The sequence below is a fragment of the Saccopteryx leptura genome, chromosome 11 (assembly GCF_036850995.1).
Source record: "Saccopteryx leptura isolate mSacLep1 chromosome 11, mSacLep1_pri_phased_curated, whole genome shotgun sequence".
Lineage (NCBI taxonomy): Eukaryota > Metazoa > Chordata > Mammalia > Chiroptera > Emballonuridae > Saccopteryx > Saccopteryx leptura.
In genome coordinates this window covers 66,440,809-66,466,869 of record NC_089513.1, presented here as the reverse complement: position 1 = coordinate 66,466,869, position 26,061 = coordinate 66,440,809, and the positions used below count along the sequence as shown (strand labels likewise).

The following is a 26,061-nucleotide window of genomic DNA, read 5'->3' as shown; positions in this document are numbered from 1 at the left end:
GTTGCCCTCAATATAAACCCCAAATCCTTTAATATGATTTTCAGGAAACTGTGCTTGAAAACGACTCTCCTCAGTTCTCCTGTTTAGTATTTTCCTACTCCAACTTAACCTCTATTCCAGCCAAACTGAACTTTTCAGGTCCTGAAATAATAAATAACACCTTCTCTTTCATTTTCAGGCTCCTGTATATTTTAGTCTCTTTTCACTCTCTCGTTGGCTGGCCCACTGTTTCATCCTTTCTGAGTGAAAGAGATCACCTCCCTGACCAACGAAGTGTGGGGTTAGAGTCTTTCGTATGTGTTCCTGCCATATTCTGAGTTCGTCTCTATCGTAGCACTATGCACTCATCCTCCCCACAGAGTAAAGCACGTGGGGGGAGGGCAGGGACTGTGTTCACCTTGTTCACTACTAACTAATCTCCAGTGCCTGTATACAGTATATACAGTTTTAATAAATTTAAATGATTCTCAACTCAATGAGGAACAAAAAAAGAAATTCATTTGAAAACTTTTTCAATTTTCTAATTTAATAGAAATAACCAAAACAATGTGGCTTTCAAACAAGGCTTTAAACTAATCTAATACAACTTCTACAACACATTCCAGAGCATTATAACAAGAAATATTTACAGGCAGCTAATGTATTAAATAACCGTGAAAAGAAAATCTTGCTTGCATTACACACCAGCAAAAAACACAGGAATGGAACAATTATAAACTGCAACCTTGTTTTAAAAAATTAAATATGATTATTTAGAGAATACAATACCACAGAAACAGCACTTTTTCTTTAAGAATCATACTGAAGTGTAATTAATTATGTGCAAAAATAATAGTTGTGGTGGTAGTAGTAACAGTAGTAGTAATAATAATAAAAACGAGGGGAAAGACCAGCTGAAATACTGGAAGCAAGGAACTCGTAAGGCTGTGAATTTAACCCTTTAGTGTGTCAGTATTCTACATAGAAAATTAACAGGCTTTCAGATTGCACAAATCTTCTTTGATAGGCTTATATACATCTTTCACTGTGACTTAAAACATAGTAAATGCCTACATTTTTCAGACCAGGAGCAGACATGCATTTCGTTCTTCAAACTGAAATCTGGGCCACACTGGAAGGGGAATATTGCAGTGGCACTTAGAAACCTTTTCTGTGCCTTCCCATATACAAATTTTGTGAATTTAAAAGAAAAGCATTTTTAATTTTAAAGATCGCTTGCTAGAAAACATAAACTTAACTTTGTACATTTTGTAGTTTGATTATGACAAATATATCCAAATGGACTTATTTTTGAAGACAATTTTGTTTCTCCAATACAATAAAAAATATATATAAAAGACCACAAAGGCAAACACAAAGAACTAACATGGAAGAAATGCTATACATGCATTCTGACCAAGTAAAAGAAACCATTATATCCCAGAGTACATGTTGAAATCTTGAAATTTCTGTGTAAACTGAGGCATATAAATTTTTTTTCTTAAAAAAGTACCTTCAATTTTTTAATTAAACACCAGCTACTTTAAAAAATATATGCAAATTTCCCCAATTTTTAAAATAAAATGCCACAATATATTGTCATTAGCTCCAGCATACATTTAATTTTCTTAATTTTTAAAAGATAAACTGGGTGATATGCATACAAACTTTCCTATAAAATCACCATCCAGGGTAGGATTACGACATGCTTAGGCAACAGACTTAAAGCAGTGTTATTGCTTTATCAAAGAGGAGACAACCGGGAGAAATAAAAGGGAACACCTAGGGCAGGTACATGAGCAAACTGTGATACACCTTGAAAACCTTGGGTCACCTTCAGCAGATTAATACAGATGGTATGGATTAAGAATTCATAGTATGAAGAACTTGAGTGTTTCGATTAGGAGATGGGGTGGATAAACTTTATAAAGCTACTCTCTGATCCAACGCTGATTATACAAGTAAGCAGTGCTAACAAGAAGTGAGCTTTTCATCCTTTCTGAGTTCCACGTGAGTGGGAGCAGGTAAGGAAGGGACTTAGAGGGCCAGCGCCAGGGCGCCCCAGCACCTACTCCCATGTTGGAGACTGAGAGACTATTTAATAACATCTGGTGGGCCACAATCCAAGGGCACAGTCAGAACACCTAGATCTATTAACTTATTAATATTAATCACTAATAATTACAAGGCAGGATACCCGCCGAGGTAACTGATAAATCTACAACTTGAACACTATAAACCTTTTGCTTCTATTTAAAAACGTATTTCTTTGGATTAATGAAAAATTTATAAAAACTGTTACAACAGAAAGTGAGAATTGACTTTAAAATTTATTTTAAATTCCCTTATATAAGAAATAGAAGTCAGAAAGTACCTTATTGATTTCAAAAAGGATAATTTAAACAATGGAGCCAATGCCAGATCATGTCTCTGTGTCCTGATCTCCACACAGAGCGTGATCTACACACCCTAACCATCTGGAAGGAGCATGTGTTCCCACCCGCCCAGCTTCCTCCAGTGAATCACTCAGCTAAATAGACACATCCAGGCGGCTGAACAGCCTAAGGAACACTTTGCTCTTGGTGCTCTGACAGGACACAGAAACTGAAATATAATGGAAACTTTGTAAGCTTTTAAGGAAACATTTTAACATTTCCAAATCTAAACTGCCTTGTAAAGAAGAATACAAATACCAGAGAGTTACCAAAACAAACTGCCTTCAGGAACCGATAATTCAGTATTTGTCTTTTAAAACTTAATAGGAAAACGTATGTCTAAATATCAATTTAAGTTTTATACTTTTGAACAGTTTTATTAGACAATGCTGAACAGATCAGTTTAGAAACAGTGCAAGAAAAGGTGTTAAATGAAATCTAAAGTAAACACTTTCATTTAATGTAATTTATTGATAACAATTAATGATAATTCCTTAGTATGAATTATCTTCTGTTAACAAAAATGGAGCCTAGTAAAAGTTGACAATAAAGTGGCTTTTTAAGAACCAATCTTCAAACAAAGGGAAAAAACCCCATCTAACACACAAATGTCCTTAAGGGAACACATTTATCTTTTAAGGCTCCAAATACTGAGAAATAAGTTTTTACTTAAAATTTTGTTTTCTTCTCTCATTGGTAGAAACTATATATAACTTATTATCCAATCATCGTGAAATAGAAAAGTGTAAAATACTAGATAAGAGGAATCCCTTTCCAAAAATGTGCCCGTAGGGACATCTCCTGATAAACTGAAATCACAAATGTTGTAGGAAAGAGGGAAATGAGCATAAGTAACATTTTTAAACAATTTTCTCCCTCTTATAAGTAAACTCTGAAGAATTTGAAGTTTGAGCAAAATGATCAAACAGTTTGGGATATGTTTTTAAGTTTAACTTAGAAGAAAGCTAAAAGAGAAGCCAAAAAGAAGCTCGAGAATGAAATAAACCAACAGCACTAACAAAATCAGTACTGTTTAAATACACCGTCATATTTATGTTTACCCCACCACCACTTATTAAGAAAAGAAAAACAGCCCAAAGGAGTTTGTATAATAATTTCTTTAGAGCGCTTTATTTGATTCAAATGCACTAAAAAATATTTACTTCTTAGACAATTATGTCAAATAATTTTTTCTGAGTAATCTGCCTGAACTGTTTAAGCTGAATTTTTTAAAAGGCAAAATGATCTGCCACAAATTTGCTGACATCTGAAAAATATCTAATGGAGCATCTTCTATTTTGGTCACTTTATATTCTAATGTGTCCATACAAAAGTAGGACTAGAATTTTTAATCCAACAAAAGAGAAGCCTGTACACAGTCTAGAACACATGTCTTGGATATGCGCATCACAAATGAAGAGAAGAAAAATGAAACAGAGCCAAGGTGGCGTCTCTGCCGCAGGCGCTGAATTCAGGGTGTGAAGGTGGACTTACTCCAGTAACCATTCAAGTGGGGATTGGCTCATTTTCAGGTTTACTTACAGGTCTCTTCTATGTCCTTTAGGCCCCCAGTCCATGCAAATGTCCCACTTGGTGGACAGATGAGTAATCTAACCCCACCGGGTTTATTTCAATATTTTGATATTTTAATAATAAGCTGCTTCTGAAGATTTTCTGAGAAGTCTGTTCTCTATTAAAATAAGATAGAACCTCAAAATATGAATGTGAACATTAGAAATAGACAGTATATATTACAAATCCATTCTTGATAGGAACATTAGTAAGAATACACATTAGCTTAAAAAACAGGCTCAGCAAATGTTGCTGATCTGCCAGAAGTTTTAGTTCACTATTTACAAATAAGACAAAGTGAAATACAGAAAATTTTACACATTTGGTAGTTGACAGATTACTGTTTGCCAATAGTGGTCTATCAGAAAACTGATATGAAGGAAGACTGGATAAGAGCCAGTTGTCACCTTCTCAATCAAATTTAAATACACAGAAAACTAGATTAATTTTGAAACAAACATTCTGTCTTTCATGGGAATAACTGTATGATTCAGTGATTTGGTTGAGAGGTGCAATTCTGTGGAAGTGTTTCTAGGAAAAGATCATTGTAATTATATATATGATCTGCTACTGGTAAGTTGCCACATTTATTTCAGTGACCATTCAAGTTGATTAAATGATGATCAATGGTCATATGTTTCCTAGACTCGAAGTATGAACAGAAAACTGTTGAGTTCTTAAAACCAATATAAAAACTAAGGCCCAAAGCATAAAATGAGAATACAAGGGTGTGTTTCAATGCACACCTGCACTGACATTAGCAAGGGAATCTGAACAACTTTGATTTTAACTAGAAAACAAGCCGGTGTGGGGGTGTGGCTCTGGGGATGTGGGTAGAGGAGGAGGCATGAAAACTGTTTTCAGAACTGTGCACTATGGTCCAAAGAGACAACTGATCAAGTAACATGACCTTCAAGTAGTTACTTGTACCAATCAATCAATATCAAATAATCATCAACATCTGCCAGTTCTAACAATCAGAACTCTTCTCTTTAGTAACAGAAATCTTCATTTCATTTTGCTTTTTATTTTTACTTTTAATGGTGAAAGTAGAGTTCTTTCCCTCTTTCTTGACAAGAATGTGTTTTTTGTCCATTATTTCAATCTAATACTGTGTAAAAGCTATCAGCTTCTTCAAGGAGGTGCCCACTGTAGGCAGGATATTCCAGCAACACTTAAATAAAAGTGTATTTTCTTTTTTCTCTCTTTTTAAACAATTGATTTAAGTTCATGTCATTTTACTTTATATGTATTGGTCTGTCATCTGACTTTAGGCGTTTTCTGCGGGGCTGTATAAAGTCTTCATCAGAGTCCTCAGTTACCTCACCATCATCCTCTTCCTGCTCAAACTCTGGCAAAGGTGCGAAGGTCCTGTCTGAGTAGATCTCTGTGAGTTTATCTTCAAAGTACAATGCAACTGCTTTCCCTGCCTGAGCTACTTCTGAATCAGCCTGCAAGCAAAAGATAGGAATATTCACCTATTGGTAATACATATTCCTTCACCAAGTTTGCATGGTCTGAAAAGCTTACCTTCAAATTAATCTCTTGTGTTTCTGCATAAACTTGAACAACTCTCATCATCTAAAAAGGACACCAGAGTCAAAAAAAAAAGGGAAATTATAATCCTTTCTAAAGTTATAAACTGCATAGGATTGGCGACAAAAGTCAGCCATACTAGGGGGAACAGATTATAAGTACTATGACCAGTTTTTAAATGCTTTCTAAAATTCTAAAGAACACGGAACCACTTTCTTTACGAAGTTTTATAATGCTACTGTGAAGCCTCAATAATTGTCTCAAATTCTGAATTACTAAATTGCTCAATCCAAATAGAAATTGGTCTGAATACATTAATCTATTTAAGAGAAATTTATCTGTGAAATGAATAATGTAAGAAATGTTGCTTTTAAAAATCTGCCAAACTTTCAACAAACCACTTAATCAGAACTCCATTCATATGTCAATTTGTCAACCATAAATTATTTAACTATTACTAAGGCAGATAAAATGGACCTCTCAATGGACCTCTCTTCCTGGTAAATGTTAGCGATAATTCATAAAAGCTTATTTATTTAAAATAATCTAAGTGGATTATAAAATAAGACAAAAAAGTTTGGGACTGTATTAATTTAACTTCGAGTAGAGTTTTTACTGTCCTCTGTGGCATACTGCTATTAAGGTAACTAGACTTTTCACCTACTAACTTTTTAAAGAATTTTACAGTCACTTAGATGCTTCCAGAGGCAGCTATGACTACATTTTAAATGAGTCAATGTGATTTATTTTAGTAACAATCATTGGCAACCAAATTTTATCAGCAATAATGATGAGATTTTAGTATCTTTTTAAAGATTTTGTGACTCCTCACCCAATTCCATTTTCTTTTCTTATAATAATGAAAAATTTCCTTAATAATAGAATTGACTTTTCCCAAAGATAACCAAATTATTTCCTTGAAGGAGGTATATTTCATTTTTTTAAGTATCGATAACAAAGCCTAATCCTCAACAAATACACAACTAAAGTTAATAAAAGTCACATTGCTGAGATCCAAAAACTCAACAGTATATACTCTGGACTACTATTCAAACTGAGTCACCAGAGATTAGTTTATGATTTTAAGGTTCTACATTTATATGGTCACTGTTACAAATGCCTTTCCTAAATGTACCCAAAATGTAGGCTGTTTATAATCATTCCCCACAACATATACTTAACTATAGACTATGTTCATATTTATCTCAATCCTCAACTTGTTCATGAAGGGACATTCAATAATATTCCTAATTTATTATATTTAAGTGTATACTTCAAGTTATACACAATAAACTTTCTTCTTTGGAGCTGTGGATGAAACTTTTACTTTTGACAAATGAAGCAGGAAAAAAGTTTTAAATCAAATTAGAAAAATCACTTGTCAGGAAAAGCAAAATCCAAACAAAATAAGCAAGCCAACATAAACTAATAATCCAATACTCTATAGTTTGGAAACTAACATACTTCATTAAACCTTTCACAGTTCTTGAAGATCAAGCGAACGTCAGCCACAAAGTCATCTGGGACTTGGTAGTGTTGGGAATGTTTTTTCTGAAGCTTCTTTTTCACTGTGGATAAATCCATTGGTTTCTTTATAATTTTATAGTAGTTTGGTATCTAAAAAAAACAGATAAATACGGCCAGATAAGGATTCTCCAAAATTGCCAAACTATTTAATTGAAAATGTATATAAATTTTAGAAAAAAAAATGTTCATTATTGAGCCAGCTGCTTAAAAATTTTGGGTATAGTGAATATACTTTAAATCTTTGGCCCCAATCATATGAAAATCAAATCATGTTCAAAATGTGTGACTATCTCCATGTTAGTGAAGGGCCCAAAGTTCTATGTTGAGTAAGTAGATTTAGAGAAAGCAAACAGCAAGGCTAGTCAGTCCCTAATGGTCAGGACAAATCATCAGAATTTTGTGATTCTTAGAGGGGTTATTTACAAATAGGAAAGAAAAAAAGTTACAAAATGTATTGTTATTACTAGAACACAGTATCTTTTGCAGTGTTTTTCAAACTCCAGTTTTCTAGAAATTCCATGCTGGCTGCAGAAGAGTTAACCACCCTGAAGTGTGAAGATTATAGAATCTATAATCACTGGGTCTGAAATCTTCATACAACATCAGGATAATTAACTCTTTGAAGACCTGCAGTTGAAAATCACTGTTTTAGAGGATATAACTTTATATCACAAAGTGCTCTGAACATAGCAACAGATAAAGAAAAATTGTAACAACTTCTCCAAAATTTTTTATTAACCATTTAGTGATCATGCTGGGAAGTTTTGCCCCTGCCTTGCCAAAATTTATAGCCATGGGAAATAACTGAATATAAATAAGCTATTTAAATAGTTCATGAAAAGTAATTATTTTAAAGTCATTTTCAACTGTAAAGTACATGAACTTAAAGACAAGACAGATTCCTAATATATGATGATTGCTATTCACACAAAACATCTTCCTTGTGTCTAGACCTTTTGTGCTTTAAAACTCATTTCTGAGCCTACGCAGTACACCAGTCTACTATTCAGTACTCATAATTGGTCTGGTATTCAATAATATCTTAGTTGTTGAACTGATGGCTAACAAAATGTGGGTAGCATGTTCTCATCTCCTTTATGATGATGCACTGAGAACCTCTTATACTCCTTTTGCTACAGAACCTTAGAGCCTTTATTTCTTACAAAGTCCCCTTTAAATTAAAAAGCACTGCCCTGGCTGGTTGGCTCAGCGGTAGAGCGTCGGCCTAGCGTGCGGAGAACCCGGGTTCGATTCCCAGCCAGGGCACACAGGAGAAGCGCCCATTTGCTTCTCCACCCCTCCGCCGCACTTTCCTCTCTGTCTCTCTCTTCCCCTCCCGCAGCCAAGGCTCCATTGGAGCAAAGATGGCCCGGGCGCTGGGGATGGCTCTGTGGCCTCTGCCTCAGGCGCTAGAGTGGCTCTGGTTGCAATATGGCGACGCCCAGGATGGGCAGAGCATCGCCCCCTGGTGGGCAGAGCCTCGCCCCTGGTGGGCGTGCCGGGTGGATCCCGGTCGGGCGCATGCGGGAGTCTGTCTGACTGTCTCTCCCTGTTTCCAGCTTCAGAAAAATGAAAAGAAAAAAAAAAAAAAAGCACTGATTTGCAAAATTTTTCGTCTTTTCTTAAATCTTGACTTTTCATAAAAGGGGGCTTATGAAGGCAGGGCCAGTGTGAAAGATTCCATTTTACATGTTTACTCAAATTAATACTTACACAGATTGTTTTCTCTCCAACGTATGGAGTCTAGAATCATAGAACTAGAATCTTAGAAATAATTTAGTCCAATACTCCCACTGCAAAGTTTGAAAAGGCAAAAAAATTATATGTACTTTTCCCAAAGTTAAGGGTAGCTAGTGACAAAACTTAAAGAAGTTGTCTTCTGACACCTGGGTTCAAGATTATTTCCATTATACCTGTATCCTTTACGTTCATCTTAACAGTAAAAGAGGACATGAAAATCAACTTTGTTAAGTTTTCATCACAGCAACAAAATCTTTTAAAACAAACTGAAATTTTAACAAGTGAATCTCACATCCTTTGGCTCTACTAAAATTTCTAATTTAGGTATTTTAGGTATTTCTTACCTAAAATGTTATTGGTACTATGCTAAAACATTTTACGCAGGTTATCATGTATAACCCTCAAAAGAACCCAATGAGGGAAGAAACGGTATTAGGAAAGAAAACTTCAGCCTTGGAGAGGTTGAGGAGATTACTACAGAAGCCTGAGGAGGTTTTTTTTTTGGTTTTTTGGGGTTTTTTTTTTTTTGCATTTTTCTGAAGCTGGAAATAGGGAGAGACAGACAGACTCCCGCATGCGCTGGACCGGGATCCAACCGGCACGCCCACCATGGGGCGATGCTCTACCCACCAGGGGGCGATGCTCTGCCCATCCTGGGCGTCGCCATGTTGCGACCAGAGCCACTCTAGCGCCTGAGGCAGAGGCCACAGAGCCATCCCCAGCGCCCGGGCCATCTTTGCTCCAATAGAGCCTTGGCTGCGGGAGGGGAAGAGAGAGACAGAGAGGAAGGCGCGGCGGAGGGGTGGAGAAGCAAATGGGCGCTTCTCCTATGTGCCCTGGCCGGGAATCGAACCCGGGTCCTCCGCACACTAGGCCAACGCTCTACCGCTGAGCCAACCGGCCAGGGCCTCTTTTTTCTTTTTTTTTTTTTTTTTGTATTTTTCTGAAGCTGGAAACGGGGAGAGACAGTCAGACAGACTCCCACATGCGCCCGACCGGGATCCACCCAGCACGCCCACCAGGGGCGATGCTCTGCCCACCAGGGGGCGATGCTCTGCCCCTCCGGGGAGTCGCTCTGCCGCGACCAGAGCCTGGGGCAGAGGCCAAGGAGCCATCCCCAGTGCCCGGGCCATCTTTGCTCCAATGGAGCCTTGGCTGCGGGAGGGGAAGAGAGAGACAGAGAGGAGGGGGGGGGGTGGAGAAGCAAATGGGCGCTTCTCCTATGTGCCCTGGCCGGGAATCGAACCCGAGTCCCCCGCACACCAGGCTGCAGAAGCCTGAGTTTTTTGTTTGTTTGTTTGTTTGTTTTCTGAAGCTGGAAACGGGAGAGAGAGTCAGACAGACTCCCGCATGCGCCCGACCGGGATCCACCCAGCACGCCCACCAGGGGGCGACGCTCTGCCCACCAGGGGGCGATGCTCTGCCCCTCCGGGGCGTCACTCTGCGCGACCAGAGCCACTCTAGCGCCTGGGGCAGAGGCCAAGGAGCCATCCCCAGCGCCCGGGCCATCTTTGCTCCAATGGAGCCTTGGCTGCGGGAGGGGAAGAGAGAGACAGAGAGGAAGGGGGGGGGCGGGGGTGGAGAAGCAAATGGGCGCTTCTCCTATGTGCCCTGGCCGGGAATCAAACCCAGGTCCCCCGCACGCCAGGCTGACGCTCTACTGCTGAGCCAACCGGCCAGGGCCAGAAGCCTGAGTTTTAACATAAGGAGTCTAACATCTTCACAAGGGAGGTATATAAGGTAAACAACTCACCGAAGCAGGAACTGGCTCCTGGAATTCAATACTTAATTCATGACAGTACAGGTAAAGCAGAAGACGTTCACATTTCTGGCCCCCCAAAAAAGAAAGGAAAACCCCTAATAAGTTTTCTTCAACTAACAAGATATTCTTAATAAGAACTTCATCACAATCAAGTATTATTACAACTTGAACAGCAGCCTCCTGCATACTAGCTCTCCAACTAAACATACACCTAAAGAAAACTGCCTTGTTTCCCAGTTTTGCGACTATCGTCTTTTCTATTTTAAATAAACTTATCAAAGACAGAATGCCTTTGTTCCGATCTGCTAATGAAGGTAACTTATCTATCAACTCAACTATTTATACACATGGAAAGGAGTCAGAAAAGCAACCTACAGCATTTTGTACAACAATCTATAGATTACTTGGTAATCTATAAATTAGCACTGTTGCTACTCATTGTAATTCTCTGAGGCAGGCCGGACATGTGATATTATTTCTTTTCTTGAAATGATTCCACTCAGGTTTAAAATTAAATAAAAATTATCTGTGTCTTCTCAATACAATTCTAGAATTTTTTTACACAATCAGAAATAAAGTGAAATGCATATTACATTTATAGTTTTCATGTGCTTAAAATTCTTTAATATGAAGTATGTATGCTCTAAACACATACCTTCTCTTCACAGAGTGGAGGAGGGATTTTGTAAGTATATATACACTATACATAGGATTAAAGCCCAACATAATTGTAACTGACCACAGAACTATGGGAAAGGTATTTTGTTTTTGGAGATCAGACTACGGACCACATGAGCAGAAATCAAACTGAAGTGAGGAGAGGATTTTAGATTCTATTTTTAAAAGGATGAGAAGCTACTAGAGGATTTTAAGCAGGAAAGTAATAGCCTTATTTATATTTAAAAAAAAAAACCACTATGAAAAATTAAAAAAGAGAGAGAGACTATAAGGGGGCAAGGGCAGAACCAGGGCGTCCAGGCAGGGAAGAGAGTATTCCAACAGTGCAGAGGGCTGCCTCACAAGGTAATGGTTAGGCGAAGTAAGAAAATAATATTACAGCCATTCTTGATTCTTTTATTTCTCAGAGATTTCTGGCTTGAGCAATAGAGGTAAATGATGTGAAATACTGGGGGAGAAGTGCAGTTTTTTATTGGCTTATTTACTGCTTTAGTTTTTTGGGGTTTTTTTGTGACAGAGACAGATATGGACAGACACACAGGAAGGGAGAGAGATGAGAAGCATCAATTCTTCCTTGCGGCACCTTAGTTGTTCATTGATTGCTTTCTCGTATGTGCTTTGACAGGGGGGGGGGGGCAGGAGGGGGGGCCTATAGTAGACCAAGTGACCCTGTGCTCAAGCCAGCGAGCTGTGCTCAAACCAGATGTGCCTGCGCTCAAGCTAGCAACCTCAGGGTTTTGGACCTGGGTCCTCTGTGTCCCAGTCTGATGCTGTATCCACTGTGCACTGCCTGGTCAGGCTGCTTTTGCTTTTTGAAGAAGATGATTAAGTCAAGATTTTGGTTGGGACATGTTCAGTATGAGAAAGCTGGATGTAAGAGTCTAGAGCTAAGGGCTAGAGATAAAGACTTCAGAAGTCATCAATACACCATCAGATGGGGAGATTAAAAATGAAAATGTATCAGGTTACATGTACATTATTACATTAAAAAAAAAAAAAAGAGTAAAGCAAGACAACTACAGGATCCTTAACAATACACACCTACTTAACTGCCACTTACCCTTTGGTCCACAGGGCTTAATCCCTGTGCAGTTTTCCCCTTCTTACTATGCTGCAAATTGTCACAATCATATTCTACTTCTGGTTTCCCAATGTCTCTGCAAAATGTGCATATCCAATCCCCACTAAAGAAGAAAACAGGCAATTAGTCCACATAATTATAACACAATCCACTCTAGGGAAGCTAATACCTGGAGGTTAAGACTCTTATTTGTTTTTCTTTCTTTTCCAGTTCTTTTTTGGGGGGAGAAAGATGCTATTCTTGTCAAATCTCATCAAGTGAAGTTGTATGATACAAACTTCCCAAAACTTTCCCCAGTCATTCTTTAGTTGATTACCTTCTGGAAAGCAATACAAAACCGGTGTTGGCATTCAAAAGGGATCTTTTCATAGCACAAAGTTGATAATCAGTGCTTGCAGCATAAGACCAATTCTCAGGCCCCAGTAAGCACAATGACCCCATATTCACAAACAAGCTAAGAGTAATTTCTCAGGTATCCTGTACTGTTTTAGCATATATTAAACATGCCAAAAATAAAAGAGCTCTTTTTTCATGGCCAGTCAAAAGTCTAGAATGCACTGCATGCCTGCACGCACAGGAGAGCATGTGTGTGCACACTCACACGCACACACCCCTACAAATGCAAAGCACATATGCCCTTTATCTTTTAAATCTGCTGTCTATAGTTTGTTTACATCAAGATTTCTATCAAACCATAAATTCCAATGAGTTATTCATATTCATTCTCCCTCTTTTCTACTACATATAAATAAGTTCTAAGTCTAGAGACTATACTAATGTGTGCCAACAGTTTCAATTCCTTCCGAAGCACCTGTTTTTGAGAGAAAGCATTCAGTAGCAAAATTCTAATGTTCCAGCAGATATTACTATTCAAAGAAAAATATGAAAAGCCTTTATTTCAAAACCAAAATACCAATGCTTTTCTTTTCTAAAAGAGTAAAGAAAAAGAAGGCCTTATTGCATCTTTGGCAAATGACTATCCTTCCAAGATTTAAGTAAGAATTGTAATTCTTCAGAAAAAGATTCTGGCACTGTTCTATATCACCACTTCTAAGCTCAAAGGTTGAATTTTTTCAAAAAGAGTAATATTAATCAACTAAATCACTGATTCCCAGAACTAAGCAGGAATATAAAATGTTTATCCATAGACAGAAAAGAGGCTGGGTTTTCCTAAGAACACTGGTTTTACTCTCACTTAAAAAGAAACAGAGGGGTGAGGGCTGGGAAAGGGCGAAGGCTGAAAGCAAAAAGTATGACTCTCCTCTTTCATGGTCTCTGAAATCAACCAAAGATGAAACTGTGTGAATATAAAATGTTTCATGGAAGGAAGAAAAAGAGTTCTTCTAAAACAAACTGTACCACTTATAGATGCAGACAATAACCCCTAAAAATGTATGAACTGCCCAAAGTGATTAATTAGTTCACTCAGAGTTACAGCTGGACCACAGATTCTGCAACCCAGCCCAGCGCAGCTGTCCCGCTGCACCAGCAGGTACCTCAGCTTGCCCTGGGCGTTCACCAGTGTATCCTCTAATGCTTGAAACCAGATTTAGCTGCTATGATGTCAAATAAACTGACGACAATGCTCTTTATTTATTTTATCCCCCAAATTATTCACTTTTTCAAAAATTGATTTTAGAGAGAGAAGAAGAAAGAGAGGCAAAAGAGAGAGAAAAAGACATTGATCTGTTGTTCCACCCATTCATTCGTTCACCGGTTGACTCCTGAATGTGTCCCGACTGGGGATCAAATCCACAACCTTGGCGTATGAGGATGATGCTCCAACCAACTGAGCTACCTGGGCCAGGGCTATTTACTTTTAAATACGTAAAATAAGTCTATTCCAAAGTGAATGACTGCAAGACATTCCAACCACATCAAAGGAAAAAGATGAGAAATCTGCACACAGTGCCTTAGACAGGCCCTAGCAATTCCCGGCTTCCAGTGATCATGAAGAAACTATTTCTAAAATAATTCAAGGCCCTGGCAGGTTTGCTCAGTGGTAGAGTATCAGCCCGGCATATGGAAGTCCCAGGTTTGATTCCTGGCCAGGGCACACAGGAGAAGCGCTCATCTGCTTCTCCACCCTTCTCCTTCTCCTTTCTCTCTGTCTCTCTCTTCCCCTCCCACAGCCAAGGCTCCATTGTAGCAAAGTTGGCCCATGCACTGAGGATGGTTGCATGGCCTATACCTCAGGCACTAGAATGGCTCCGATTGCAGAGGACCAAGGCCTCAGAGGGGCAGAGCATCGCCCCCTGGTGGGCATGCCAGGTGGATCCAGGTCAGGCATATGCAGGAGTCTGTCTCTCTGCCTCCACCCCCCCACCCTCACTTCTCACTTCAGAAAAATATTAAGAAAATAAAATAATTCAAGACACTGAAGGCATTTTTACAAAGCTGTTTTTCCTTTAAAATGCCTTCTGAGAGATTTCAAACACTAAAAGAGTAAGTCTGGGTAAGATCCAACAGAGGCCATAAAACTAAATAGTATTCATAAATAGAACCATAATTGCAGACCCTATGAAAATTAATGGCAATAGATAAAAAAAAATTCAGCTTCAAGAGGAAATCTACTTTCTCTTAACACCTCAGATACTTGCTCCTCATAACCTAGAGTTTTATCTAATTTATTTATATTAACTATAAACTGTAATCCAGGAAATGGTCTATATTTTATCATTAATGCATAATTCAGCTCTTGACATTTTATCTTTCAGCTATTAGTTTCTCTAGAACAGGGGTAGTCAACCTTTTTATACCTACCGCCCACTTTTGTATCTCTGTTAGTGGTAAAATTTTCTAACCGCCCACCAGTTCCACAGTAATGGTGATTTATAAAGTAGAGAAGTAACTTTACTTTATAAAATTTATAAAGCAGAGTTACAGCAAGTTAAAGCATATAATAATAATTACTTACCAAGTACTTTACGTTGGATTTTTGCTAAGTTTGGCAGAATAAATCTTTATAAAACAACTCACTATAGTTAAATCAATCTTTTTATTTATACTTTGGTTGCTCCGCTACCGCCCACCATGAAAGCTGGAGCGCCCCCTAGTGGGGGGGACCACTAGTGGTAGGAACTGGGTTGACTACCACTGCTCTAGAAGGTAACACCAAAGGAATAACAGGCCCCTGTTTTACAGAAATATTATGTATGAATGGGCCAAGAAGGCTATCTACTCTGAATAACTTCCAGGGTATTTTTTTTAAGCTTATAAAACTAAAACAACTAAAAAAATCAATTCTATCACTGGTACCTTGGAAAGCTAAGAAGTGTTGGAACATGACAAGTTAGATGAAAGACCTTTGGACATTTTTCACAGCACAAGAGATCCCCTCCATTCTGGCAGACAGCACACCAGTCTTCATTTGGGTCATCATCTTTGCTGCTGCCATCTCCTCCCATTCGTGCCGACCTGTGCATGAAGCTTCGAATTGAGGACTTTCCGTTGACGAGGCTGCTGAGCCCTGACTGCTTGCAGCTCTCATTGGTATCTGTAGGCTCAGTTTTCACGTGGTTTTCCAGACCTGGTAATGGATCCAACTCACTCTCTAAATGCAGGCTGGTTGAGAGAGGTGGTGTCAAACTACTCTCAGGACTGCTCAACTAAAAGAGAACAAGGACAAATTCTTAAAGAATCATTTCACCGTTATCATTTGCAGTGTATGTGTTGGTTAAAACTTATGTCAACAGATATACAGATACACCGACCTAACTTAAAATCATTTTGGAAATCACGTTAGTGACATAAAGGAATGAAACTCACCTCAAAATTATTTAGGCATGCGAATTTCTGATTTTAGGGAGCAGTCTCTGTAATACTGGTTCTCTCAAACAGTAAGGAAATTAATTTTACAGTTAGGTACACGGGTTGGGAAGTGAGCATAGGGTTATACTTTTCCTACAGACAACTGACTTTGGTGTGTATATATAAATACATTTTTTTTTAAAAATTTTATTTATTCATTTTAGCAAGAGAGGGAGAGAGAGGCATAGGAAAATCAATCTTTTCCTGTATGTTCCTTGATCAGGGATTGAACCGGCAACCTCTGTGCTTTGGAATGATGTTCTAACCAACTGAGCTATCCGGCCAGGGCTGACTTTGGTACAGTATTTTTCACTCAAGAATCTGTTGCATAGCTTTTGAAAAGCATTCTGAAATATTTTTCTACCCACTTATTACTCTATAAATATAGAAAAATTATGACAATGTAAAAAAGAAATCCTTTACCCTGTTTTGGGGGATACTTTCCAAACTAAGTTCTGGATGAAGAGGTGCACTGCTCCAAACCCAAGGCTAAATGTGCTGCTCTCTAAATCTACATACACTACATTCAATATAGACAGTAGCCCAAGCCGAAATTTCTATGTGCCAACTGTACATAAAATGAAACCTGGGCAACAGAAATTTCTTAACAGAGAGGAACTTGTGCCTTCTTTTACCCTATATTACAAATTCTATAGTGTTTCATCTGGGAACTCTAAAATGGTTAATAGTTCATAAGATAAAGGCAATCTTCCCACCACAAAACTCTTTGATTGTTAAACTTTTTTGATGTCAGCAGTCTCAATTCTGCACTTACAGGTCCAGAAAAACAGCCAAGGATCATTTGTAGCCTGAGACTCAATGTGGCTATTGAGATGGTTAATAAATTCAGAGTAAGACAGAACCCGATTTAGAATCATAGCAAAAGTACTGACCAATTATAAACTGAAAAGATAATTTGAAATGAGTTCTTAATTATGTCTTTTCTGATTAATTACAGCTACCACTTTGAGAAGCTGAGTTAGAAAAAGAGACATCTGGCTAGTACCAGACATAAAACTCAGACATAAAGAAGTGTTCACAGAGCGCCACTTGGTCCACCACACGCAGTGATGGAAGAGTCCATGCCAGAGCCCAGCGGGACTTTACCATGCAGGCACTCCTCCTGCCGTCCTCTGTCTTCTCCTGCTTCACGGCTCCTGAAAAGCTACATATTTCATCCTCAGTCCCAGGTTCTTGCTTGACCTTCACTTGATCAGACTTGAAACTAAGACCTGTCTTCTCAGCAGTTCTTCCTGATGACCCACAGCTAATAAAAAACAACAAAGGCCACATATGTTTGACTGTGGTGTATATAAAAGTAACATTCATTAACATGAAACAATAGACAGTTAATTAACTAAAGATAATAAGGACACTTTACAATGGTGTTAAGAAAAGTGTGGTATAAACTTAGCTTCCAATTCTTAAAAATGCAGATCAAACTTTCATACGACCTTAAAAATACATATTATGGTCTCAGGCATTTACTCATGTAAAAAGTCTAGTAAACAATCACTTTTCCAGGCTAATTGTACAGAATGTCAGTGATTGTTTCTCTCAATAGCAATAGTTTCAATTCTTCTCTACCCCCAAACACCTAAAGAAAATCTGGTTCATGAAGCCTCCTCAATGGAATTGCTACTTCAGTTTTTGAAGGTGGGGGACTGGGAAAAGAGGATAACAAACAGTAAACACCAGGAATGTCCTTATTTGAAATCAATGTAATGATGATACCTGACTAATCCAGACCACGAAGCAAAACCACTTGCAAGAGAAGTGAATAACTAGTAAGACTATGTTATTTCTAAGAATAAACACGTTTTTTCACTCAATTTATATATTTCTTCTGAAAGTACTGATTAATTTAAAGTATAAGTAAAAAGTCAAGCAAGTGTTTAAAAGGACCAGTCTTCAAAATGCATATTCACACACACACAAAAATTCATATATAAATCTTTCTTTCATTATACTATTTAAAATTAAAGAGTAAAAATCCATCACCATTATTGTATTTTTTTAAAGATTTTACATATTTATTTTAGAGAGACGAGGGAGAGAGAGAAGGAGAGAGAGAAGGGGGTAGGAGCAGGAAGCATCAACTCTCATATGTGCCTTGACCAGGCAAGCTCAGGGTTTTGAACCGGTGACCTCAGTGTTCCAGGTAGATGCTTTATCCACTGCACCACCACAGGTCAGGCTATATTTTATCTTAAAACACACTCTCTCCCCCACCCATCCCCATTTCTTAGTTTTGTCCACCAAAAAGACAAAAGAAACAATGATCAATTCAGGAATGAGTACCCCTAGTACCCAGAAGATTATCTCCAAGCACCATTTCCTCTCTAAGATGACCAGATTTCTTAGAGAAATGGCTGATTCCAGGTCTGAGGCAGGAAATGTACAAGACAAACCTGGAACATCATTTCACAACAAGAAACAAGGAAGCTTTCAGAGACTGCTGGAGTGGCCAAATTTAAGAAGCTCTGATGGACCAAAGACAAAAAACTTTAAGCATCAATAAAAATAACATCTATAACACTGTAGAACATATAAAATATGTTTAAATATATGAGTTCATAAAACTAAAAATAATATAACTCATCGGTCACTGTAGCAGGGTGCTGGGAAATCAACTCACTATTATAAAAAGTAGGGAATTCGATTCCCGGCCAGGGCACATAGGAGAAACGCCCATTTGCTTCTCCCCCCCTCCCCCCCTCCTTCCTCTCTGTCTCTCTCTTCCCCTCCCGCAGCCAAGGCTCCATTGGAGCAAAGATGGCCGGGGCGCTGGGGATGGCTCCTTGGCCTCTGCCCCAGGCGCTAGAGTGGCTCTGGTCGCAGAGAGACGCCCCGGAGGGGCAGAGCATCGCCCCTGGTGGGCGTGCCGGGTAGATCCCGGTCGGGCGCATGCGGGAGTCTGTCTGACTGTCTCTCCTCGTTTCCAGCTTCAGAAAAATACGAAGAAAAAAAAAAAGTAAAATAAAAAGTAGGGAAATAAAGAGAAAGAATCAACTCACTCAGCCTTTCCTATAACCAAATAGTTGATGACATCAAGTTTCTCTTTACAGAACTAGTTTAAAATAATAAAGAAGGAATAACACAGTCATTTAAATATAGGCAGTCCCCAGGTTACAAACGAGATAGGCCTGTAGGTTTGTTCTTAGGTTGAATTTGTATGTGAGCTGAAACAGATACATTTACCTATTAAATGCAACTTAGATATTTGTCCTAACACAGTATTTTTACCTTTCTGTGCATATAAATACTTAAACATCTTCAAACTTACAGAAGTTATCTTGTTCGTAACCCAGGGACTTCATCTACATCATTTTTCAACCAGCAAAAAAAGTTAGGTAATGATCATTATTGGCTGCTATCACAAAACAAACAAACAAACAAAAACCAATCAGACATCACGTGCCCCTCATGAAATACACACCACCACCAATGAAGTATTCTCCCCTCTCCTTTCCCCCAAAACAAACCTGAATCTGATCAAACTTCTTGATCTAAATACTAATATAAAGAAAACACAGCAGCAGTATATTCAAATGACAAAATAGGGGAAGACTATAGGAGAAACAATACTCAAATACACTGATTCTGACATCAAAATGTCTATTGATGGCAATGCAAAGAACTTATCTAAATCTGATTCAAAGAAACCATTTTTTTAAAGAGGCATTTATAGGAAAAATTGGGAAATTGAACATTAACTGGATCTCTAATGATATTAAAAGAATTATCTGGAAATTTTTTCTAGATGTGATAATGGTTCTGTGGTTATAAAAATTTTAAATCTTTGTATTTTAATATAGTCTAAAATAGTCACAAGAGAAATAAGATGTCTGACATTTGTTTCAAAATAATCTAGACCAAGGAGTGAATGGGAGCATAAAATTAAGACTGGAAGTGACTTGGTAACTGTTGAAGATGAATGGTAAGCATATAAAAGTTCACTGTAATAGTCTGATTTTTAAAACACCCCTTTGAAACATTTCTTAATAAAAAAGAAACCTATTAATAATGTAATACTCACCTGCCTCGACTGCCAGTACTAGAGGTACTAGGAGGTCTCACAGGTGTGAGAGAATTGGATAAACCTGCAAAGAGTAAGTCAAAATGAATATCAAAGCAGATAAGAATATTCAGAATTCTACCTACTAGTTACAGAACTCAGCATGATTACAATGCAATTTAACAGTTCTTGGAAATCTAGACTTAGCCTCGCAGTCCGGTATGACATCTGTAATCACTGGCAGACCTCCACCCATTTCTCTCCGCTGAACACCATTCTCAGAATCCTCCTCACAGCAACACTACCTGACCCATGAAAACTCAGCAGATCAAGAGAAAGCTATCTACCATCTTGGCCAAGTCATTCGGTAAATATACTACTTAGAGTTATATTACTTAGTCTTTCTTTTAGAAGTCCTAGAATAACTAACTAACTAGATTAAACCTCAAAAATTATATGACTCAAAAAATACATTAATGTTGCATCTCATGCAAAACTCACATTTAAATCTGAACTATTCTGAACTCTAGAAATAATGAGGTGGTCTGTTTTAGTAAGAAAAAAATAATATCTCATTTACACCAGAAAAATATATTCCATAACCACTGCACCAACAATCTTCAATCATTCACTCACGGTAAGGTCAATAAATCAGCTGGGATTTTGGAAGAAAGCTACATCTCCTCTAGTAGTCACATTTTAACAGTTTCCAATAAATTTAAGTTTTTAAAACTTGCAATTTAAAAATTCACTTGCCTTTCCTCAACTTTTTTTTAAACAATTTTTCTACTTTTCACTATTTTACAATGTGTTTTACACAGGGGTTAGAAATCAAAGACCTCTTCAACCAACAACCCGTATCATGAAAAACAAGATATGGAACTACAAATCCAGCAAGGAACATGAATAGAGGCGCACACTGGAGCTCTGAACAGTGTGCGTTATGGGTATAAACTAGTACTGCTTCAGTTAGCTGAAGACTGCCCAAAGTATTTGAAGAAAAATAGTGCAATCAGGAAAAAGACAGGATGCGCTATGAGATGGTAATTTTGTGTGTCAACTTGCCTAGAATATAATACTTAGTTCTTTGGCCAAAACCCAGTCTAAAAGTTGTTATGAGGGTATTTTTTAGATATGATTTACAACTAAACTGGTAGATATCTTGAGTAAAAATGTGCGTGGGTCTCATACAATTAGTTGAAGAAAAGACTGAGATTACCAGAAGAAGAAAGGATTTCACCTCCTGATTTAAGATTGCAACACCGACTCTTGCCTAAATCTCTAGCCTGGCAACCTGCCCTGCAGATTTTGGACTTGCCAACCCTAAACAATCACACGAACCTGTTCCTTAAAATCCCTATACATGCATGTACGCATGCACATCTCCTATTGGTTCTGTTTTTCTGAAGAACCCTGGCTAAGACATATACTGAGAGATACTTTCTGTAAGGTGTGAAGAAATGAGGCAGCGCCTCAGCTGGTTTTACCTGATGATCCTGGAGATAGGGCAGAGGGACCTGGAGAGGGATTCATGGTACTTGTAGGCTGTGGGGGTAGGTGACTGCCTGAGATGTATCTACTTAGTAGATTATCTAAACTACTTGAACCAGCATCTTCCAACTAAAGAGAAAAAAACAAAAATAAATAAATTTGCTTTGATTAAATAGAGAAGTTATTAATTTCATTAGTATAATCACTTATGCTCAATTTCCTCATAAACAGATTATCCTACACCTAAATCAGCTTAACTGTTGCTTCCTTAGGCTCCCTGAGGACTCATACAGAACAAAGTTTATGTAAATAAAGCTATAATAATGTTATTCAACAAATACCCAGCAGATCAAGACAAAATCCAATAATCCACCTAAATTCGTTATGCTCTACTATGAAAACAGCGCTGACACACTATAACATGCTTGCTTTCTCTCAAAGTTGATGCAGACTGTGTTCTTTCAACATCTTTATCCTGTCTTCCTCCCTTTATTTCAATATCCATAGATCTCCCAGAATCATTCACCTACACAGAAATTTAATGTCAACACCTAACTTTAAAGCTCTGACTTGTCTTTATACTCAACAGAAAGCCCTTGGCCTGAGATATAAGATCCCTTATTACACACACACAAAGCGCAGTCAAGAGGTTGTAAGTTATAGCCAGAGGACCTGGCACCATAACTTTGGCCTGATTTCCAATTGTACTATTTGTAAAACATTCACTTACACTGAGAACTGATGATAATGAAATGAGAAAATATTTATGTGAGAAATAGTAAAAAGATACTGCTATTTAATTATGAAAATTACCTTAAGTAAAGGTTTGTATCAGTCTATCTAAGAGATGGTCAAATAATTCTTTTTATTTTAAAATTCTTTAAAGTCTTTTCTCTTTTTATTGAATGTACTGGGTTAACACGAGTTAACAAAAGTATGCAGGTTTCAGGTGCACAAAGTCAAACTATTCTTCAATAACTGCTAATCTTCTTGTTTACTGGTCTGTTTGTACCCACACTTGCCCCTTTTAATCTTCTCTCCCGCAAGAGGCAAGATCACTTTTTGAAAACTGAACACACATTTACTCTCCTTTCCTCTCAAAAAGCATGCTGATTTTCATGACTCTAAAACAGGAAAGTGGAATCAAAGCAGAAACTCTGGAAAAAACTATATCTATATAAACCAAGGTAGAATTGGATTGATAGAAAAATGATCAGAATAAAGCAGCTCAAAACATATCACAGGCAAGGGAGGACCATCCTAAAAAGTAAGTAGGTTCGACATCCATTTATAACAATAACTATCAACAAAGTGGATACAGAGGGAACATACCTCAATATAGCAAAGGCCATAAATCACAAGTCCATAGCTAACATCATACTTTTCTTTTTTATTTTTCTGTAGCACAAACAGAGAGTCAGAGAGAGGGACAGACAGACAGGAAGGGAGAGATGAGAAATATCAATTCTTCATTGTGGCTCCTTAGTTTTTCATTGAGTGATTTCTCAAATGTGCCTTGACTGTGGGCCTTCAGCAGACCGAGTAACCCCTTGTTCGAGCCAGCGACCTTGGGCTCAAGCTGGTGAGCCTTGCTTAAACCAGATGAGCCCGCGCTCAAGCTGGCGACCTCGGGGTCTTGAACCTGGGTCCTTGGCATCCCAGTCCGACGCTCTATCCACTGTGCCACCGCCTGGTCAGGCAGCTAACATCATACTTAACAGTGAAAAGCTGAAAGCTTTTCCTTTAAGATCAGGAAAATGACAAGAATGCCCACTCTTGCCACTTTTATTCAATAGAGTATTAGAAGTACTAGCCAGACCAATTAGGAAAGAAAAAGAAATAAAAGGTATCTAATTTGGAAAGAAAGAAGTAAAACTGTCAATATCTGCAGATGACATATTACATATAGAAAATCCTAAAGACTCCACCAAAACTTTTAGAATAAATGAATTCAGTAAAGCTGCAGAATACAAAATCAATTAGGATCAGAACAACCTTAAAATTTATATGGAATCACAAAACACCATGATATAGCCAAAAAAATTCTGAGAAAGAACGAAGTGAGACGTATCGTACTCCCTGAAATCAAACTATACTACAAAGCTACAATAATCAAAACAGGATGGTACTGGCATAAAAACAGATATATAGATCAATGGAATAAAAGAGAGAAAAAAAAGAAAAAAAGAGAGAGCCCAGAAATAAATCCTCATTTATATGGTCAATTAATCTACAACAAATATATAAGGTCTACTGGAAAGTTCTGTTCATTTTTGGAATAAAACAAAATACGAATTTTCCTTGCCGTCAATAAACTTTATTAAATAATATAATTGCTATTATTATTGATTTTTTGCCAGCGTGAGGGCAATTTGTATATCCTATTTTTGAAAAATGTTTTATCTTTTGATGCGAAAAACTGAACCAGTGCTTATTTGATATCTTCTTTATTTTTGAATTTTTTGCCCTTCAAAAAATTTTGTAAGGACAAAAACAAGTGATAGTGGGAGGGTGTTAAGTCCGGGGAATATGGTGGATGCGACAGAATTTCCCAGCCTAGTTCTGCAATTTTTTGACAAGTCCCCAAAGCAGCATGTGGCCTGGCATTATCATGATGCGGTATGATGTTCTTCCTATTGATCATCGCCGGCCTCTTTTCTAAATTTTGTTTTAGTTAATTTGCTATGTCAGTATGTATACATTAAGTGATAAAAATAGGCACACATGCGCCAAATAAACGTGCTTACGTGTCGAAACTTGTGATAGAAACGGACAGAACTTTCCAGTAGACCTTATACAAAGGGATAAAAGCAGTCTCTTCATTAAGTGGTGTTGGGAAAACTGGAGAGATGCATGCAAAAAAATGAAATTGGACCACTTTCTTATACCATATAAAAAATAAATTCAAATGGATTAGAGACTTAAATGTAAGACCAAAAACCAAACAATTCCTAGAAGAGAACACAGGCAGCAAACTGACACTGCTTGTAACAAGATCTCTTTAGATATGTCTCCTTGGGCAGAGGCAACAAAAGAGAACAATAAACAAATGAAACTACATCAAACTAAAAATTTTTGCACAGCGAAAGAAACCATCAACAAAACAAAAAGACAACCTACAGAATAGAAGATACTATATTTGCAAATAATACATTCAATAAGGAGTTAATATCCAAAATACATAAGGAACTCATAACTTAATATCAGAAAAACAAACAATCCAATTGAAAAATAAGCAGAGGATCTGAATAGGCATTTCTCTAAAAAGAACATAGAGATGACCAGGAGACATATAAAAAATGTTCAACATCACTAATAATCAGAGAAATGCAAATTAAAACCAAAACGAGCTATATCCTCTCATACCTGAAAGAATGACTTTCATCAATAAATCAATAAACAGCAAGTGCTGGCGAGAATGTGGAGAAAAGTGAGCCCCGTACACTATGGGTGGGATTGTAAACTGGTGTAGATGCTATAGAAAACACTATGGAGAGTCCTTAAATAATTAAAAATAGAAAAACTATATGATCCAACAATTCCACTTCTATTTATATAAAAAAAACAAAAACATCAAGTTGAAAAGATATGCACACCTCTGTTCATTGCAGCATTACTAGTAATATGCAAGATATGGAAGCAGCCTAGGTATCCATCAATACATTAAAGGATAAAGAAAGTGTGTTACACAGAGACAATGGAATATTACTCAGCAATAAATAAAATTAAATTTTGCCATTTGTGACAACATGGATGAACCTAGAAGATACCATATTCACTTTCTCCTAAAAAAAATTGGGGTCTAAAAACTGGGTGCGTCTTATACAATGGTTGTAGATTTTTTACTTGTATTTCTTGCTTTTTCGTGCTTGTTTTTGCGCTCATTGTTGAAGACAGTGATTCATCATCAGACACAGATGAGGACAAGCTAGTGGATGGGAGTTCTGACAGTGATGAGGAGTTGTATAAATTTTATGATGAATAAAACGAGTTCAATAACTTTATGTAATACATTTTTTCAAATTTTGGGCCCCCAAATTAAGGTAGATCTTATACATGGGGAAATATGGTATTATGCTAAGTGAAATAAGTCAGACAGAAAAACACTAATACTGTATGATCTCAGTTATATGTGGAATATGAAAACAAAACAAAACATAAGCAAGCAAGCTAACAGATATAGAGAAGAGGTGGTAAGGGGGTGAAGTGGGTGCAAGGGGGTAAAAGGTACAAACTTCCAGTTACAAAACAAATAAATCATGAAGAAATAATGTACAGTATAATGCCTATAGATAGTAATACTCAAGTAATAGAATTCTTGAAAGTTACTGAAAGTATATCTTAAAAGTCCTCATCACAAGAAAACTTTTATAAAAAGTTTTAATAAAACTTTTGGTGACAGATGTTAATAAAACTCACTGTGATTATTATG

The 26,061-nt window shown here is 37.5% G+C and overlaps 1 protein-coding gene across 2 annotated transcripts in view; it reads right to left on the bottom strand.

Annotated features, from left to right (window-relative positions):
* Positions 1 to 499: 499 nt before the first annotated feature.
* Positions 500 to 26,061, bottom strand: part of TRIM33 (tripartite motif containing 33) — a 117,899-nt gene continuing 92,337 nt past the window's right edge. The window contains exons 12-20 of one of the 2 annotated variants that reach the window (XM_066353504.1): positions 21,626 to 21,758; positions 20,160 to 20,223; positions 17,228 to 17,387; positions 15,569 to 15,918; positions 12,290 to 12,413; positions 10,543 to 10,617; positions 6,987 to 7,139; positions 5,517 to 5,567; positions 500 to 5,437 (exon numbers count right to left, since the gene is read on the bottom strand). In XM_066353504.1, coding sequence (XP_066209601.1) covers positions 5,225 to 5,437; positions 5,517 to 5,567; positions 6,987 to 7,139; positions 10,543 to 10,617; positions 12,290 to 12,413; positions 15,569 to 15,918; positions 17,228 to 17,387; positions 20,160 to 20,223; positions 21,626 to 21,758 — 1,323 coding nt within the window. In that variant the 3' untranslated portion in view covers positions 500 to 5,224. The remainder of the gene's footprint in view (positions 5,438 to 5,516; positions 5,568 to 6,986; positions 7,140 to 10,542; positions 10,618 to 12,289; positions 12,414 to 15,568; positions 15,919 to 17,227; positions 17,388 to 20,159; positions 20,224 to 21,625; positions 21,759 to 26,061) is intronic. The other variant, XM_066353505.1, reaches the window with a different exon arrangement.